This window comes from Borostomias antarcticus (assembly GCF_949987555.1).
Source record: "Borostomias antarcticus genome assembly, chromosome: 30".
In the NCBI taxonomy this organism is placed as follows: domain Eukaryota; kingdom Metazoa; phylum Chordata; class Actinopteri; order Stomiiformes; family Stomiidae; genus Borostomias; species Borostomias antarcticus.
The window spans coordinates 2311696-2326385 of record NC_140263.1 but is presented as its reverse complement, the minus strand read 5'-3'; the positions used below and the strand labels follow the sequence as shown (position 1 = coordinate 2326385).

General features: G+C 48.9%; 2 protein-coding genes across 2 annotated transcripts in view; one reads left to right on the top strand and one right to left on the bottom strand.

Moving 5' to 3' along the window:
* nop14 (NOP14 nucleolar protein homolog (yeast)) overlaps positions 1-9520 on the top strand; it is a 16073-nt gene extending 6553 nt beyond the window's left edge. The window contains exons 9-11 of the mRNA XM_084460118.1: positions 1732-1850; positions 2483-2638; positions 9289-9520. Coding sequence (XP_084316244.1) covers positions 1732-1850; positions 2483-2638; positions 9289-9385 — 372 coding nt within the window. The 3' untranslated portion in view covers positions 9386-9520. The remainder of the gene's footprint in view (positions 1-1731; positions 1851-2482; positions 2639-9288) is intronic.
* Positions 9521-12031: 2511 nt separating this feature from the next.
* On the bottom strand, positions 12032-13878 carry LOC311327094 (vimentin-like; the record flags this gene model as incomplete). The annotated part of the gene is made up of 2 exons (XM_084460117.1): positions 12032-12687; positions 13404-13878. 2 exons carry the CDS (start codon positions 13876-13878, stop codon positions 12032-12034), a joined length of 1131 nt encoding a protein of 376 aa, XP_084316243.1.
* Between the last annotated feature and the right edge of the window lie 812 nt (positions 13879-14690).

The following is a 14690-nucleotide window of genomic DNA, read 5'->3' as shown; positions in this document are numbered from 1 at the left end:
GAGAGAGAGGGAGAGAAAGAGAGGGAGAGAAAGAGGGAGAGAGAGAGGGAGGGAAAGAGAGGGAGAGAGAAAGGGAGAGAAAGAGAGGGAGAGAAAGAGAGGGAGAGAAAGAGAGGGAGAGAAAGAGAGGGAGAGAAAGAGAGAGAGAGGGAGGGAGAGAAAGGGAGAGAAAGAGGGAGAGAGAGAGGGAGAGAAAGAGAGGGAGAGAGAAAGGGAGAGAAAGAGAGGGAGAGAGAGGGAGAGAAAGGGAGAGAGAGGGAGAGAAAGAGAGGGAGAGAAAGGGAGAGAAAGAGAGGGAGAGAAAGAGGGAGAGAAAGGGAGAGAAAGAGAGGGAGAGAAAGAGAGGGAGAGAGAGGGAGAGAAAGAGGGAGAGAAAGAGAGGGAGAGAGAAAGGGAGAGAAAGAGAGGGAGAGAAAGAGGGAGGGAAAGAGAGGGAGAGAGAAAGGGAGAGAAAGAGAGGGAGAGAGAGAGGGAGAGAAAGGGAGAGAGAGGGAGAGAAAGAGAGGGAGAGAAAGAGAGAGAGGGAGGGAGAGAAAGAGAGGGAGAGGGAGAGAAAGAGGGAGAGAGAGAGGGAGAGAAAGAGAGGGAGAGAGAAAGGGAGAGAAAGAGAGGGAGAGAGAGGGAGAGAAAGGGAGAGAGAGGGAGAGAAAGAGAGGGAGAGAAAGGGAGAGAGAGGGAGAGAAAGAGAGGGAGAGAAAGGGAGAGAAAGAGAGGGAGAGAGAGGGAGAGAAAGGGAGAGAAAGAGAGGGAGAGAGAGGGAGAGAAAGGGAGAGAAAGAGAGGGAGAGAAAGAGGGAAAGAAAGGGAGAGAAAGGGAGAGAAAGAGAGGGAGAGAAAGAGAGGGAGAGAAAGAGAGGGAGAGAAAGAGAGGGAGAGAAAGAGGGAGAGAGAGGGAGAGAAAGAGAGGGAGAGAGAGGGAGAGGGAGAGAAAGAGAGGGAGAGAGAGGGAGAGGGAGAGAAAGAGAGGTAGATCAGGACCAGGTCTAGTGGTAGATCTGTGTTGGGCCCAGGCCGGCCAGTGAGCTGCAGGTGCCTGGAAGCCTCTCCTCTCTTGTGAGGAACTTGTACATACAGACTATGGATGGATGGATGGATGGATGAATGAATGAATGAATGAATGAATGAATGAATGAATGAATGAATGAATGAATGAATGAATGGATGGATGAATGAATGGATGGATGAATGAATGAATGAATGAATGAATGAATGAATGAATGAATGAATGAATGGATGGATGGATGGATGGATGGATGGATGGATGGATGAATGAATGAATGATCTAGGCATACTGTGTTTTTTTTCTTCCTGTAATGTTCTTGTAATTTTCCTTGTTATTAAATTCAATCTGTTCTGTATATTATCTGTCTATAGGGAGGGAAAGTGAAAACATGCGCCCCCTAGTGGATTTGTTCCTATCGGAGAGCTGCTGTCATTTTTTCCACTGTTGAAACCCCAAATTCCCCCCACGGGGATTATTAAAGTATCTTATCTTATGTCACCAGCAGCTGCATATTAGCCACGAGAAGTTACACATTCTGTTTAACACCGCAAATAAACAAATCACAATATACAGTATTAAACCATTTATCTTTGAAACAGTACTAGCAAGAATATGTAAATGAATACTTGAATAGGTGGTTCTGTGTAATTGGCCAGTGTCAGTGGTTGCTATTGTAAGGGTGTGTTTGTTTTAGATCTCGGGGCTTACTTACTTTTGTCTCTCTCTCAGGAGCTTCACGGCGAGGTCCTGGAAGCCATTTCCTGTGCTGTGACATCACATCCTCCCCTGGTGTTTGAGAAGAAGAAGCCCATTCCCCTGAAGTTGTTCACACCCAAGATAGTGGAAGTGTGAGTGATGACCCGGCACAACTTGAATTGAATGATGAGGTGTCTGCAGAACACGCCCTTTGGCATCGATGATTGGCCAACTTTACTCCTGTAGGATCTGAAAGGTCAACCTTACTCCTGTAGATCAGATTGCTTTTAACTTCTGGAAGGAACTTGGATCTACAGACTGAACTAGAATCTACTAAGTATCATTTTCTTACTTTAATAGGTAGTGCTAAGTGCTAAGTCATCAGTGTTGTTGTGAAGCTGCTTTGTTAGTCTGATAGGTCAACCTTACTAGGAACTGATAGGTCAATCTTACTAGGAACTGATAGGTCAATCTTACTAGGAACTGATAGGTCAATCTTACTAGGAACTGATAGGTCAATCTTACTAGGAACTGATAGGTCAATCTTACTGCTGTAGATCTGATAGGTCAACCTTACTGTAGATGTGATAGGTCAATCTTACTCCTGTGGATCTTATAGGTCAACCTTACTAGGAACTGATAGGTCAATCTTACTCCTGTAGATCTGATAGGTCAACCTATCAGAGTCTGAGGCGGGGCTTTGTTTTCAGGAAGTAGCTCTCGTCCTCTCCCCTCATCCCTCTCTCCTCTCCCCTCATCCCTGATCCCTCTCTCCTCCCCCCAGACTGGACTATGGGAAGAAGCGAGGGAACACGAAGGAGGAGAGGGACAAGGAGAGGCTGAAGCACAAGTATAAGAAGGAGTTCAAGGGCGCCCTGAGGGAGATCCGGAAGGACACGCGCTTCCTGGCCAGCGAGAAGCTGTCGGAGGTCATGACCAGGTGTGTGTGGGGGGGGTTGTTGTTGGCGGTCAGGACCAGGTGGGTACAGTACCACCACAACCTGGACTACTGCTGGTCTCAAACCGCACGCACAGTAACTTATCACTCAACTCGGACTCAAGATTTGGGACTCGTGAACAATCTTTATCTTTTGGAGCGCAGTATCATGAAGGAAAGCCTAGGCTGCGTCCTATAGCCTACTAAACGGAATCCATTGCAAACGGTCTTAGGCTACCTGTCACATAGACATGTTAATTTGGTGTCGCTCCGCGGGGGGAAAATCACGGGCGGTTGATAGGTTTGTTTGTTGATGAGTCATCATGGGTTGTTGTTGGGAGCAGCAGCCTAGACACTCCCCAGTTCAATGACCTATTTATACGTATCTTGGTTAGGTTTGATACCCGTGATAACATTTATATTGCCGACGCGGCTCCATATTACTCCATATTACTCCATATTCCTCACGGACAAAACTTTATTAAACTTTCACATTTGTGGCAGTCTGCCTGGCAGATAATAATTCAACCATACACTTGTAGGCCCTTATAAGATACTGACATAATGCTGAATGAGTTAATTCAGTTAGGCCAGATTGCATTAACCCCTGGAAGGAACTTGGAGCTACTAGACTGAACTAGAAACATAAGTATATTTTGGTTTCTCTACTGGCTAGTGCTAAGTCATCAGTGTTGTGGTGAAACTGCTTTGTTATTCAAGGTTATTGTGAGAGTTAGTTTCGGCCTGAGCTAGACTAATTGCCCTGTTGAGTGGGCTGTGGGAGTGGCCTGCTGAAGTGAGGATTTATAAACAGCACAGGGCCAAGTGTTCCCCAGATTGCATTAACCCCTGGAAGGAACTTGGAGCTACTAGACTGAACTAGAAACATAAGTATATTTTGGTTTCTCTACTGGCTAGTGCTAAGTCATCAGTGTTGTGGTGAAACTGCTTTGTTATTCAAGGTTATTGTGAGAGTTAGTTTCGGCCTGAGCTAGACTAATTGCCCTGTTGAGTGGGCTGTGGGAGTGGCCTGCTGAAGTGAGGATTTATAAACAGCACAGGGCCAAGTGTTCCCCAGATTGCATTAACCCCTGGAAGGAACTTGGAGCTACTAGACTGAACTAGAAACATAAGTATATTTTGGTTTCTCTACTGGCTAGTGCTAAGTCATCAGTGTTGTGGTGAAACTGCTTTGTTATTCAAGGTTATTGTGAGAGTTAGTTTCGGCCTGAGCTAGACTAATTGCCCTGTTGAGTGGGCTGTGGGAGTGGCCTGCTGAAGTGAGGATTTATAAACAGCACAGGGCCAAGTGTTCCCCAGATTGCATTAACCCCTGGAAGGAACTTGGAGCTACTAGACTGAACTAGAAACATAAGTATATTTTGGTTTCTCTACTGGCTAGTGCTAAGTCATCAGTGTTGTGGTGAAACTGCTTTGTTATTCAAGGTTATTGTGAGAGTTAGTTTCGGCCTGAGCTAGACTAATTGCCCTGTTGAGTGGGCTGTGGGAGTGGCCTGCTGAAGTGAGGATTTATAAACAGCACAGGGCCAAGTGTTCCCCAGATTGCATTAACCCCTGGAAGGAACTTGGAGCTACTAGACTGAACTAGAAACATAAGTATATTTTGGTTTCTCTACTGGCTAGTGCTAAGTCATCAGTGTTGTGGTGAAACTGCTTTGTTATTCAAGGTTATTGTGAGAGTTAGTTTCGGCCTGAGCTAGACTAATTGCCCTGTTGAGTGGGCTGTGGGAGTGGCCTACTCTCCTGGCAGACGATTAGCAATCAGCAGTGACAGGCCTTAAGCATTGACGGCGACAGCGGGAAGGCGACAGCTCCCTCCGGCGTGCGACCGAAGGCTAGGGCGGCCAAAGGCACCGGGCGACTTATTCAAGAGCGACTTTGTCAAGTAAGACTGTCAGGAAGGTAGTACGTCTACATTTACCTCAGTACCTGTTTTGTTACCATTATGTGTTTGCATCCTATTCCTGTTGTGTTCCCTCTCCGGGGGTCACGCAGACACTGGGTCACCCCCAGACTCCGTAACCCCTCTAACCTCATCTATCCGACTGTCTCAACTCATAGAGAGCAAGTGGTGACAGGGGGACTTTGGAATTGCCAGTCGGCGGTGCCCAAAGCTGAGTTTATCTCAGGCTATGCATCCTTGCTCTCCCTCAGCTTCCTTGCTCTCACCGAGACATGGATCACACCAGAGAACACTGCCACACCCGCAGCCCTGTCAGATGTGTATTCTTTCTCCCACACTCCCAGAGCTGCGAGGCGAGGTGGTGGTACTGGCCTGCTCATTTCCCCAACATGGAAATACTCACTCGTCTCCATCCCACAGTTCTCCCCTCCCTCTTTTGAATTCCATGCTGTCTCTGTCATGTATCCAATCAAGCTCACCATTGCTGTTGTGTATCGCCCACCAGGTCCTCTTGGTGAATTCCTAGAGGAGCTCGATACACTAGTTTCGCACTTCCCAGATGATGGGTCCGCACTCATCCTTCTCGGGGACTTCAACATCCAGAGTGAGAAATTGGAACCTCTCCTCTCCTTCCTCTCCTCCTTCGATCTTCACCTCTCTTCTTCTCCTCCCACTCACAAAGCCGGCAACCAGCTGGACCTCATCTTCACTAGACACTGTTCCACCCCTAACCTCTCTGTCACTCCCCTCCATCTCTCTGACCACTATTTCATGTCCTACTCCCTCTCCATCCCCTCTTCCCCTGTAACTCCTCCTCCTACCCACATGGTTACCGCCCGTAGCCATCTCCGCTCGCTCTCCCCTACTGACCTTTCCTCTACTGTCACCTCCGCCCTCCCTGCCCCTGAATCCTTCTCTCTCCTACCCTCTGATACTGCCACTGATCTTCTCCTCTCTACTCTTTCCTCTTCTCTGGACAATCTCTGTCCCCTCACCTCCAGGCCTGCACGCCCAACTCCACCTGCCCCATGGCTGTCGGACTCAGTGCGTACTGATAGACGGAGCCTGAGAATAGCTGAGCGCAAATGGAGGAAAGGCAAGCTCCCAGAGGACCTTCTTAATTTCCAATCTCTTCTTTCCACATTCTCCTCCTCTCTGTCTGCTGCTAAAGCTGCTTTCTTCCGCTCTAAAATCTTAACCTCTGCTTCCAATCCTAAAAAACTCTTTGAAACCTTCTCTTCACTACTCCAGCCCCCACCTCCTACTCCCAACTCCTCCCTTCTCCCTGATGATTTCGCCAACTTCTTTGACAAGAAAGTTAACGATATCAGATCCTCTTTCCCCCCTCCCCCGGTCAACGCTCCATGCACAAAACTCACCCCCCCATCCCCACCCTCTCTCCACTCCCTGCTCCCCCCCTCCTCTCCACGCCCCACCTTATCCCACTTTTCTCCCCTCTCCCCCAACGAGGCCCTCAACCTTGTAACATCTAACCGCCCCACCACGTGCTCCCTAGACCCTGTTCCCTCGACTCTCCTTCAGTCTGTTGCACCCGAACTCCTTCCCTTCCTAACCCACCTCATCAATGCATCTCTTGTTTCAGGATGTTTTCCCTCTGCTTTCAAGACTGCCAGAGTCACCCCCCTCCTAAAGAAACCATCTCTCGACCCATCTGATGTCAAAAACTACAGACCGGTTTCCCTTCTATCCTTTCTATCCAAAACACTTGAACGTGCTATCTTTAACCAACTGTCTTCGTACCTCCACCAGAACGACCTCCTAGATCCCCACCAATCCGGGTTCAAGGTTGGCCACTCGACAGAGACCGCCCTCCTTGCAGTAACAGAGTCACTCCATGCCGCTAGAGCGAACTCTCTCTCCTCTGTCCTGATACTCCTAGACCTGTCAGCAGCATTTGATACGGTAGACCACCAGATCCTCCTCTCCACCCTCGAGGAGAAAGGCATCGATGGCTCTGCACACTCCCTGTTTGCATCCTACCTGACGGGCCGCTCCTACCAGGTGACATGGAGAGGGTCGACGTCGGAATCGCGTAGTCTGACTACGGGGGTTCCACAAGGGTCTGTCCTGGGTCCTCTCCTGTTTTCCCTCTACACTACATCTCTGGGCTCTGTCATTCGCTCGCATGGCTTCTCCTATCACTGCTATGCCGATGACACCCAACTGGTTCTGTCATTTCCCCCTTCTGATACAGAAGTGGAGACACGCATAGCTGGGTGCTTGGCTGACATTTCGGAGTGGATGACGACACATCACCTCAAGCTCAATCTGGACAAGACTGAGCTGTTGTTCCTCCCGGGGAAGGGCTGTCCGCACCGGGACCTGGCCATCACCATTGAAGACACAGTGGTGACCCCGACTCGGACTGCGAGGAATCTGGGTGTGACCCTGGATGACCAACTGTCATTTTCCTCACATGTCACATCCGTCACACGTTCCTGCAGATTCATGCTCTACAACATCAGGAGGATTCGCCCTTTCCTCACTAATGAAACGGCGCAGGTACTCATCCAGGCCCTGGTCATCTCCCGCCTGGACTACTGCAACTCCCTCCTCGCGGGGGCACCGGCGTCAGCCATTAAACCTCTGGAACTTGTCCAGAAAGCTGCTGCTCGCCTGGTGTTCAACCACCCCAAGTTCTCCCACACAACTTCCCTTCTCCGTTCCCTACACTGGCTCCCTGTAGCGGCTCGCATCCAGTTTAAAACTCTGGCGCTAACCTACAGGGCAATGAAAGGAACAGCCCCCTCCTACCTCCAGGCCATGGTCAAACCCTACATCCCCTCCCGACCACTACGCTCTGCTACCTCAGGGCGACTGGTTGCCCCGTCACTCCGAGGCTCCTGCGGTCGATCGACACGGTCACGGCTCTTCTCTGTCCTGGCCCCGCAGTGGTGGAATGAGCTGCCCACTGATGTCAGGACAGCAGAGTCGCTGCCCATCTTTCGTCGCAGGCTCAAAACTCATCTCTTCAAGAAGTACTACAACAATCCTCCCACCTAAGCACTTATTATATTATATTGCACTGTACTTTAGATTGTGATTCTTGCACTTTGCTTCAGCACTAGATTATGCTCTTAGTCACTTGTTTGTTTTAGAAAGAAGATGCACTTGTGAGTTCTGGCAAGTAGTAGTACATTGGCTCTTCCTACGTTAAATGCAATTATTGTTAGTCGCTTTGGATAAAAGCGTCTGCTAAATGACTGTAATGTAATGTAATGTAATGTAATGTGCAAAAGTCTGAGGCCACCGCCAAAGAAAATAATGTTTGTAGGGATGCACCGATGCATCGGCCGATGTTGGCCTTCTTGACTGCCATCGGTCCATTGGCAAATAAAATAACATTCACCGATGGTAGTGGCCGATGTAATGTCGCAACAATTCCGGCTTTTTTTCTTGCAAAACGTAGCCTACCCAGCTGCAGATTCGGAGAAGATCCGTGACGTAACGCCGCAAACGCACGTGTAGTTTGCTTTCAGATTAAAGTGAAATCAAAATCGGCGTTTTGGAACCGAACACTTCATTTCTTTGTTTCCCTGGCACAAAAGTGGGAATAAAAATAAAAGCAGGTATGGGAGTATTTTGCACGTGAACGAAAGTGTTTAGAACAAGTGTCTGCCGAAACAGATTAGCAGAATAAGTTTTGAAGTAAGATGGTAAATGGACTGCACTTATATAGCGCTTTTCCACCTTAGCGGCACTCAAAGCGCTTTACAATGGCCTCTCATTCACCCATTCACACACACACTCACACACCAATGGCGGTAGCTGCCATGCAAGGTGCTAACCTGCTCATTGGGAGCAATTTGGGGGTTAGGTGTCTTGCTCAAGGACACTTCGACATGTGGACAGTCGGAGCTGGGATTCGAACCACTGACCCTTCGATCACTGAACGACCCGCTCTACCAACTGAGCTACAGTAGCGAACATTCAGCGCACATGACTGATCAGCTGTTTCCGCCGCCATGTCATATCGCCCCAGACGCATTAGAATCATCGCATTTCTTTTTAGCCTTGGTCTCTCAGCATGGAAACGTACTAGCTGACAGCTCTGAATCTCCCTTGAGCTGCTAGCTCAGCTGAGCTGTGTGCTGCTGCCCTGATCAAGCACAAGCATTTCTCTGTAATGCACGTGACAATGTGACAAAGTTGATCTAGCTATGGCATACTGTAGAAGAGGTCCATATAAAAGATATTGGATGTAGGCTACTAATGTCATTCATTATTAAAAAATTACATAGGCTAATTACTTCTGTCAATCATTTAAAAGTTGATAAACATGTTTATTTTGTGTATTTTAACCCTGGACTAATAGCTAATACAATTGTGTATCAATGATTGACCAAAGTAGGCCTAAGCTCGTTAAGTACAACAAGAATAGTTACCATAAAGAGTTATTTCTGTATTATACCTGATGTCATTTAATATAAAAACTACATAGGCTCATTACAACCATACATGAGACGTGACTTGGACTTGTGATAAAACACGTGGAGACTTGAATTGGACTTGCCCCTCAAAGACTTGAGACTTGACTTGGACTTGCACAAAATTACTTACAGTATGAACATCTCTGGTATGTAGCTATGCACATGATATGACAATTGATTTCATTGTGTGTGTGTGTGTGTGTGTGTGTGTGTGTGTGTGTGTGTGTGTGTGTGTGTGTGTGCGTGTGTGTGTGTGTGTGTGTGTGTGTGTGTGTCAGGGATGCGGAGAGGAAGAGGAAGGTGAAGGAGCTCTTCGGCAGCCTGGCCACCCAGGAGGGAGAGTGGAAGAATCTGAAGAGGAGGAAGAGAAAGTGATCCCTCTCTCTTTCTCTCTTTCTCTCTCTCTCTCTTTCTTTGCCTCACAACTGTTTCTGTGTACAGAGGTTTTATAATTGGACCTTTTCTATAATCCTGTTATTTTTGAGTTGAATAAAATACCGTAAAAAAAAGCATACATATTCACCTTTGTCAATATTGTCTAAACAGTTTTCAGTGACTTCATCACTGTGTATCAGTTGATGTTCACAAAATCGTTCAAATGTATTACTAGACTCTCTGGACCTAGTTTTCAAGTATATTTTGTACAATCTTAGCTGTTTTATCTCCATTGTAGTATACAAGTGTATACTTCTTCCTACTACTTTTCGAACACATTGTTTTTTGTTTGTTTTAATCAGTTTTTATTATGTTCGAAATAAACTTGTTCCTGGTTCCCTTTAAGTGTGGACTTGCATGTAGGGTCTACCTTTTCAGACTATAGTGCACATGTAAGATGTTTGTATTTGAGACAAAATCTTTTTACATTCCTTCATTGTGTTCCTTTGTCTGGTCCTGCCATTAGTGTGTGTTTATCATAGTTTCCACAACGGAGAGTTTGGATACTTGATTCTGATTGGCTAGCAGCCGTGGTAAAATACTCTGTAACCCACTGCTGCGACCGCATAACAATTAGTATTAATGCGCCGTCAATCTCCGCTGTCGCGTCGGGCCTAACAACGCCCCGTAGCTGTGGTAAAATCCCCTGTAACCCACTGCCTCTCGTGGTCAATTGCTTAAATGAACAGTACAACTAGTTGGTCCTAGTTGCATACGTGATGACACAGCAGCTGTCAGGACAGCAGGTAGACTTCACACAGTAGATTCACACAAACTGATATATCTATCTCATTCTCACAGAACTAATTATATATTTTTCCATCATATATAGTGGAAACATGAAAAAAAAAAAAAATTCCCATCATATATAGTGGAAACATGAAAAATGTTTTTTTTCCCCATCATATATAGTGGAAACATGAAAAATGATTTTGAGTGAAGTAGCTCTTTAAAAAGAACCAGACAAGAACAACTGTATGCACTCACATCAAGCTTTATTAAGCAGCACCTGGTGAACATTTATGTAAACGTCTCAGTGGAGGGTAGGTAGAGGAGAGCGTAGGGGGTAGGAGGTGTGGACAGGGGTGGTAGAGGGGACGGGAGGAGGTTGGGACAGGGTAGGTAGAGGAGAGCGTAGGGGGGGGAGGAGGTGTGGACAGGGGTGGTAGAGGGGACGGGAGGAGGTTGGACAGGGTAGGGAGGGTAGTGGAGGAGATGTGGACGGGGTAGGTAGAGGGTAGTGGAGGGGGTGTGGACAGGATTGGTAGAGGGGACGGGAGGAGGTTGGACAGGGTAGGTAGAGGGTAGGGAGGGTAGTGGAGGAGGTGTGGACGGGGTAGGTAGAGGGTAGGGAGGGTAGTGGAGGAGGTGTGGACGGGGTAGGTAGAGGGTAGGGAGGGTAGTGGAGGAGGTGTGGACGGGGTAGGTAGAGGGTAGGGAGGGTAGTGGAGGAGGTGTGGATGGGGTAGGTAGAGGGTAGGGAGGGTGGAGGAGGTGTGGATGGGGTAGGTAGAGGCTAGGGAGGGTAGTGGAGGAGGTGTGGACAGGAGGGGGTAGAGGTTAGGGGAGGAGGTGTGGACGGGGTAGGTGGAGGGTAGTGGAGGAGGTGTGGACGGGAGGGGGTAGAGGTTAGGGGAGGAGGTTGGACAGCGTTGATAGAGGGTAGGGAGGGTAGTGGAGGAGGTTGGGCGGGGTAGGTAGAGGGTAGGGAGGGTAGTGGAGGAGGTTGGGCGGGGTAGGTAGAGGTTAGGGAGGGTAGTGGAGGAGGTTGGGCGGGGTAGGTAGAGGGTAGGGAGGGTAGTGGAGGAGGTTGGGCGGGGTAGGTAGAGGGTAGGGAGGGTAGTGGAGGAGGTGTGGACGGGGTAGGTAGAGGGTAGGGAGTGTAGTGGAGGAGGTGTGGACAGGATTGGTAGAGGGGACGGGAGGAGGTTGGACGGGGTAGGTAGAGGGTAGGGAGGGTAGTGGAGGAGGTGTGGACGGGAGGGGTAGAGGTTGGGGAGGGTAGTGGAGGAGGTTGGGCGGGGTAGGTAGAGGGTAGGGAGGGTACTGGAGGAGGTGTGGACAGGGGTGGGAGAGGAGGACCATGGGAAGTGTTGGGGGTCTCAGAAGACCAGTCTGTCTCTGGGTTAACCTGCTTTCCACCGGGAGACTGAGATGCTCCTCTCCTCCATGATGGTGGCTGCAGACAGACAGAAACACAGCGGTCAGTCGGACACAGACACCGCATTTAGGAAAACATGATGCATTCAAGGTCCTGGGAAGAAACCCCACCTCAAGCACCTCGCTAGTGTCTAGTTTAGAAGGCAGGAGGTCATAATAGAAAGGGCATGAAAACTCAGGCATGTAGTGTAAAATAAAGTCATAAGTAGATAAAGGTCACTGGGTCAGGTTATCTTTGAGTCTGAAGCTCCCCTCACCTAAAATGAAAACAAATGTTTCAGCATCTCAGAAATAATTTTTTGTAATACCAGTATTCCAGATCGGAACATGTGGATGAAACAGACCAAACACCATTTCCTCCTCTCACCTCCCCACCAGTAGGGGGCGCTCTGCCCTCCCCAACCACCCACCTACAGGCTCACCTGCTCAGGCCATGCCCAGCCTAATCTCCTCGCCTTCCAGCAGCTTCCTGTAGGTGGCGATCTCTGTGTCCAGCTTCAGCTTGATGTGCAGCAGCTCCTGGTAGTCCAGCAGGTACTTGGACATCTCCAGCTTCGTCTCACAGAGCTGGGCCTCCAGCTGAGCGATGACGCCCTCCAGACCGCCCACCTTGTCCAGGTGGCTGGCCTCCATGTCCTCCAGCTGCAGCTCCAGCGCTGCGTTGCGGGCCCTCAGGCTCTCGATCTGGCTCTGCAGGTCGGACACCTGGGTGTGGTACACGCTGATCTCCTCTTTCATGCTCTTCATCTGGTCCTCGTGCTTTCCGGCGTGCTCCTTCAGCGACTCGAACTTGCCCTTGTACCACTTCTCCGCCTCCTGGACATTGCGTGCAGCCACGGCCTCAATCTCGGCCCGCATGTTGCGCAGGTAGGCGGCCAGGTCAGGGCGGTCGCCGTCCAGCTCAGCTGTGACCTTGGAGTCCTCAATCTGCTTCAGGAGGTCGGCCACCTCCTCATCATGGAGCTTCTTCAGGAACTCAATCTCGGCCACCAGCTGCTCCACCCTCTTCTCAAGCTCCGCCTTCTGCAGGGTGGCGTTGTCGACGTCCTGACGGAACTCCTTCAGGATCAGTTCTGCCTCCTCTGTGGAAGGGGGGGGGGTGGTCAAGGAGGGAGAGAAGGAAGAGATAGGAGGGAAACAAGGGGAGGAGGGAGAGTCAGTTATAGATACAATAGTAATGGAAGTTGTAATTACAGAACAGACCTACTCCAACAGTAGATGGAAATGTTTGAATGCCCAGAGAAGGTAAATGGACTGCACTTATATAGCGCTTTTCCACCTTAGCGGCACTCAAAGCGCTTTACAATGGCCTCTCATTCACCCATTCACACACACACACACTAATGGCGGCAGCTGCCATGCAAGGTGCTAATCTGCTCATTGGGAGCAATTTGGGGTGAGGTGTCTTGCTCAAGGACACTTCGACATGTGGACAGTCGGAGCTGGGATTTTAACCACTGACCCTTCGATCACTGAACGACCCGCTCTACCAACTGAGCTACAGCCGCCCCCCCAGGTTAGTAAGGATCTAGGACTAACACCCAGAAGCAGTTTGTTTTTCTACCCTTGGTTGGAAGTTCAATAAGTTGGGTATGTTCCAAATAGGGAAAGCTAGGTTAGATTAGGCCTAAGGTCCAGAACAGATTTTGAAGTAGACTATTTCAAACTGTCACCTCTGTCATTGTCTATCTTATATGAAATATGTCCTTCGATAAGATCTCACAATCTGAATGTACACCTTCAGTAGCGGACCACCTCGGTCATTGATTTCTACAGAACTTAATTTCCTCAACCCTACCTTTGAGCGCCAGCTCCTCTTCCAGCTTGAGCTGCCAGACCTCCACCTCCTCCTCGATGTAGCCCCTCTCAATGTCCGCGGCGCCCTTCTCGTTGGTCAGGGACTCGATCAGATCCCTCACCTCCTTGAACTTCAGCTCGTACTCTCCTCCGATGCCGGTGGGGCCTCCCTTGAAGCGTCCCTGGAGGGTGGCCAGCTCCACCTGCAGGGCGGCGTTCTTCTGTTCCAGTGCCTGGACCTTCCCGATGTAGCCAGCGAACCTCACGTTCAGCTCCTGCATCTCCTCCTTCTCGTTGGCGTGGTGCTGGTGTATCTCCGTGCCGACCTCCACAGCACTCCCCTGGTAACCGGACCGACCACGGCTGTTGAAAGAGGAGCTACGGCAGCGGGATGGAGACAGACTCTGGACACGCATCCTGCTGGACGATGACCCGCTCACCTGCAGCGTCTTCTGGGAATAGGAGGATCCTTTCATATTGCCGGTGTGTGTTGAGGTCTACAGCTGGTCCTGTGAGCTTCCTTAGAGAACAGTAGATCCACCAGTGAGAAGCTTCTTGCTGCTGTTGCTGCTTGTTGTTCCCCCACCTTGCAAACTGACACTGTCTCAGATCGCCCAGGCCGGCTTTTAAAGGCCCACAAAGAATGTCGCAGAATGTTTGTGTGTGTGTGTGAGAAAGGAGAGAGAGAGAGAGAGAGAGAGAAAGAGCACATGGCCCAGACTTCATGGTAGGTGAATGAGGGTCATCCAGTCCGATCCAGTGAGGCAATGAGCTGGAGATTCCTGGAGGCCTATCGTCATGTTCTCAAATTATCTGAGGTGACTTACAGGTTCTTCTGTTTGTGTGACGTTTTTGAACAGTAAAATGAAAAATCGCATATCACACCATGACCATTTATTTTTAAAAACACTACTAGCGAGAATATGTTAATTAATACAACACCAAGGTGCCACTAGGCAAGGCAAGTTTATTTGTAGGCCTATAGCACATTTCAGCAAAAAGATAATTCAAAGTGCTTTACATGAGACATTAAAAGCATCAAGACACAAGAAAGAAAGTGCAAGAAACACATAAAAGGTCATATAAAACGAAATGAAAAAAAAAAACTACAGGGGAATGCTTCATGTAAAGTGCTGTATGCTAAAGTGTATGAGATGCTGTTCAGTCTTCACATATGTTCACAGGTTTGATTATGTATCAACCTTCTTTTTTTTTGGGATGTTTTTTAAAAGCAACGGATGTGGAACTCTCTCAGATCATGATTGGGAGACTGTTCCAACTCGTACTA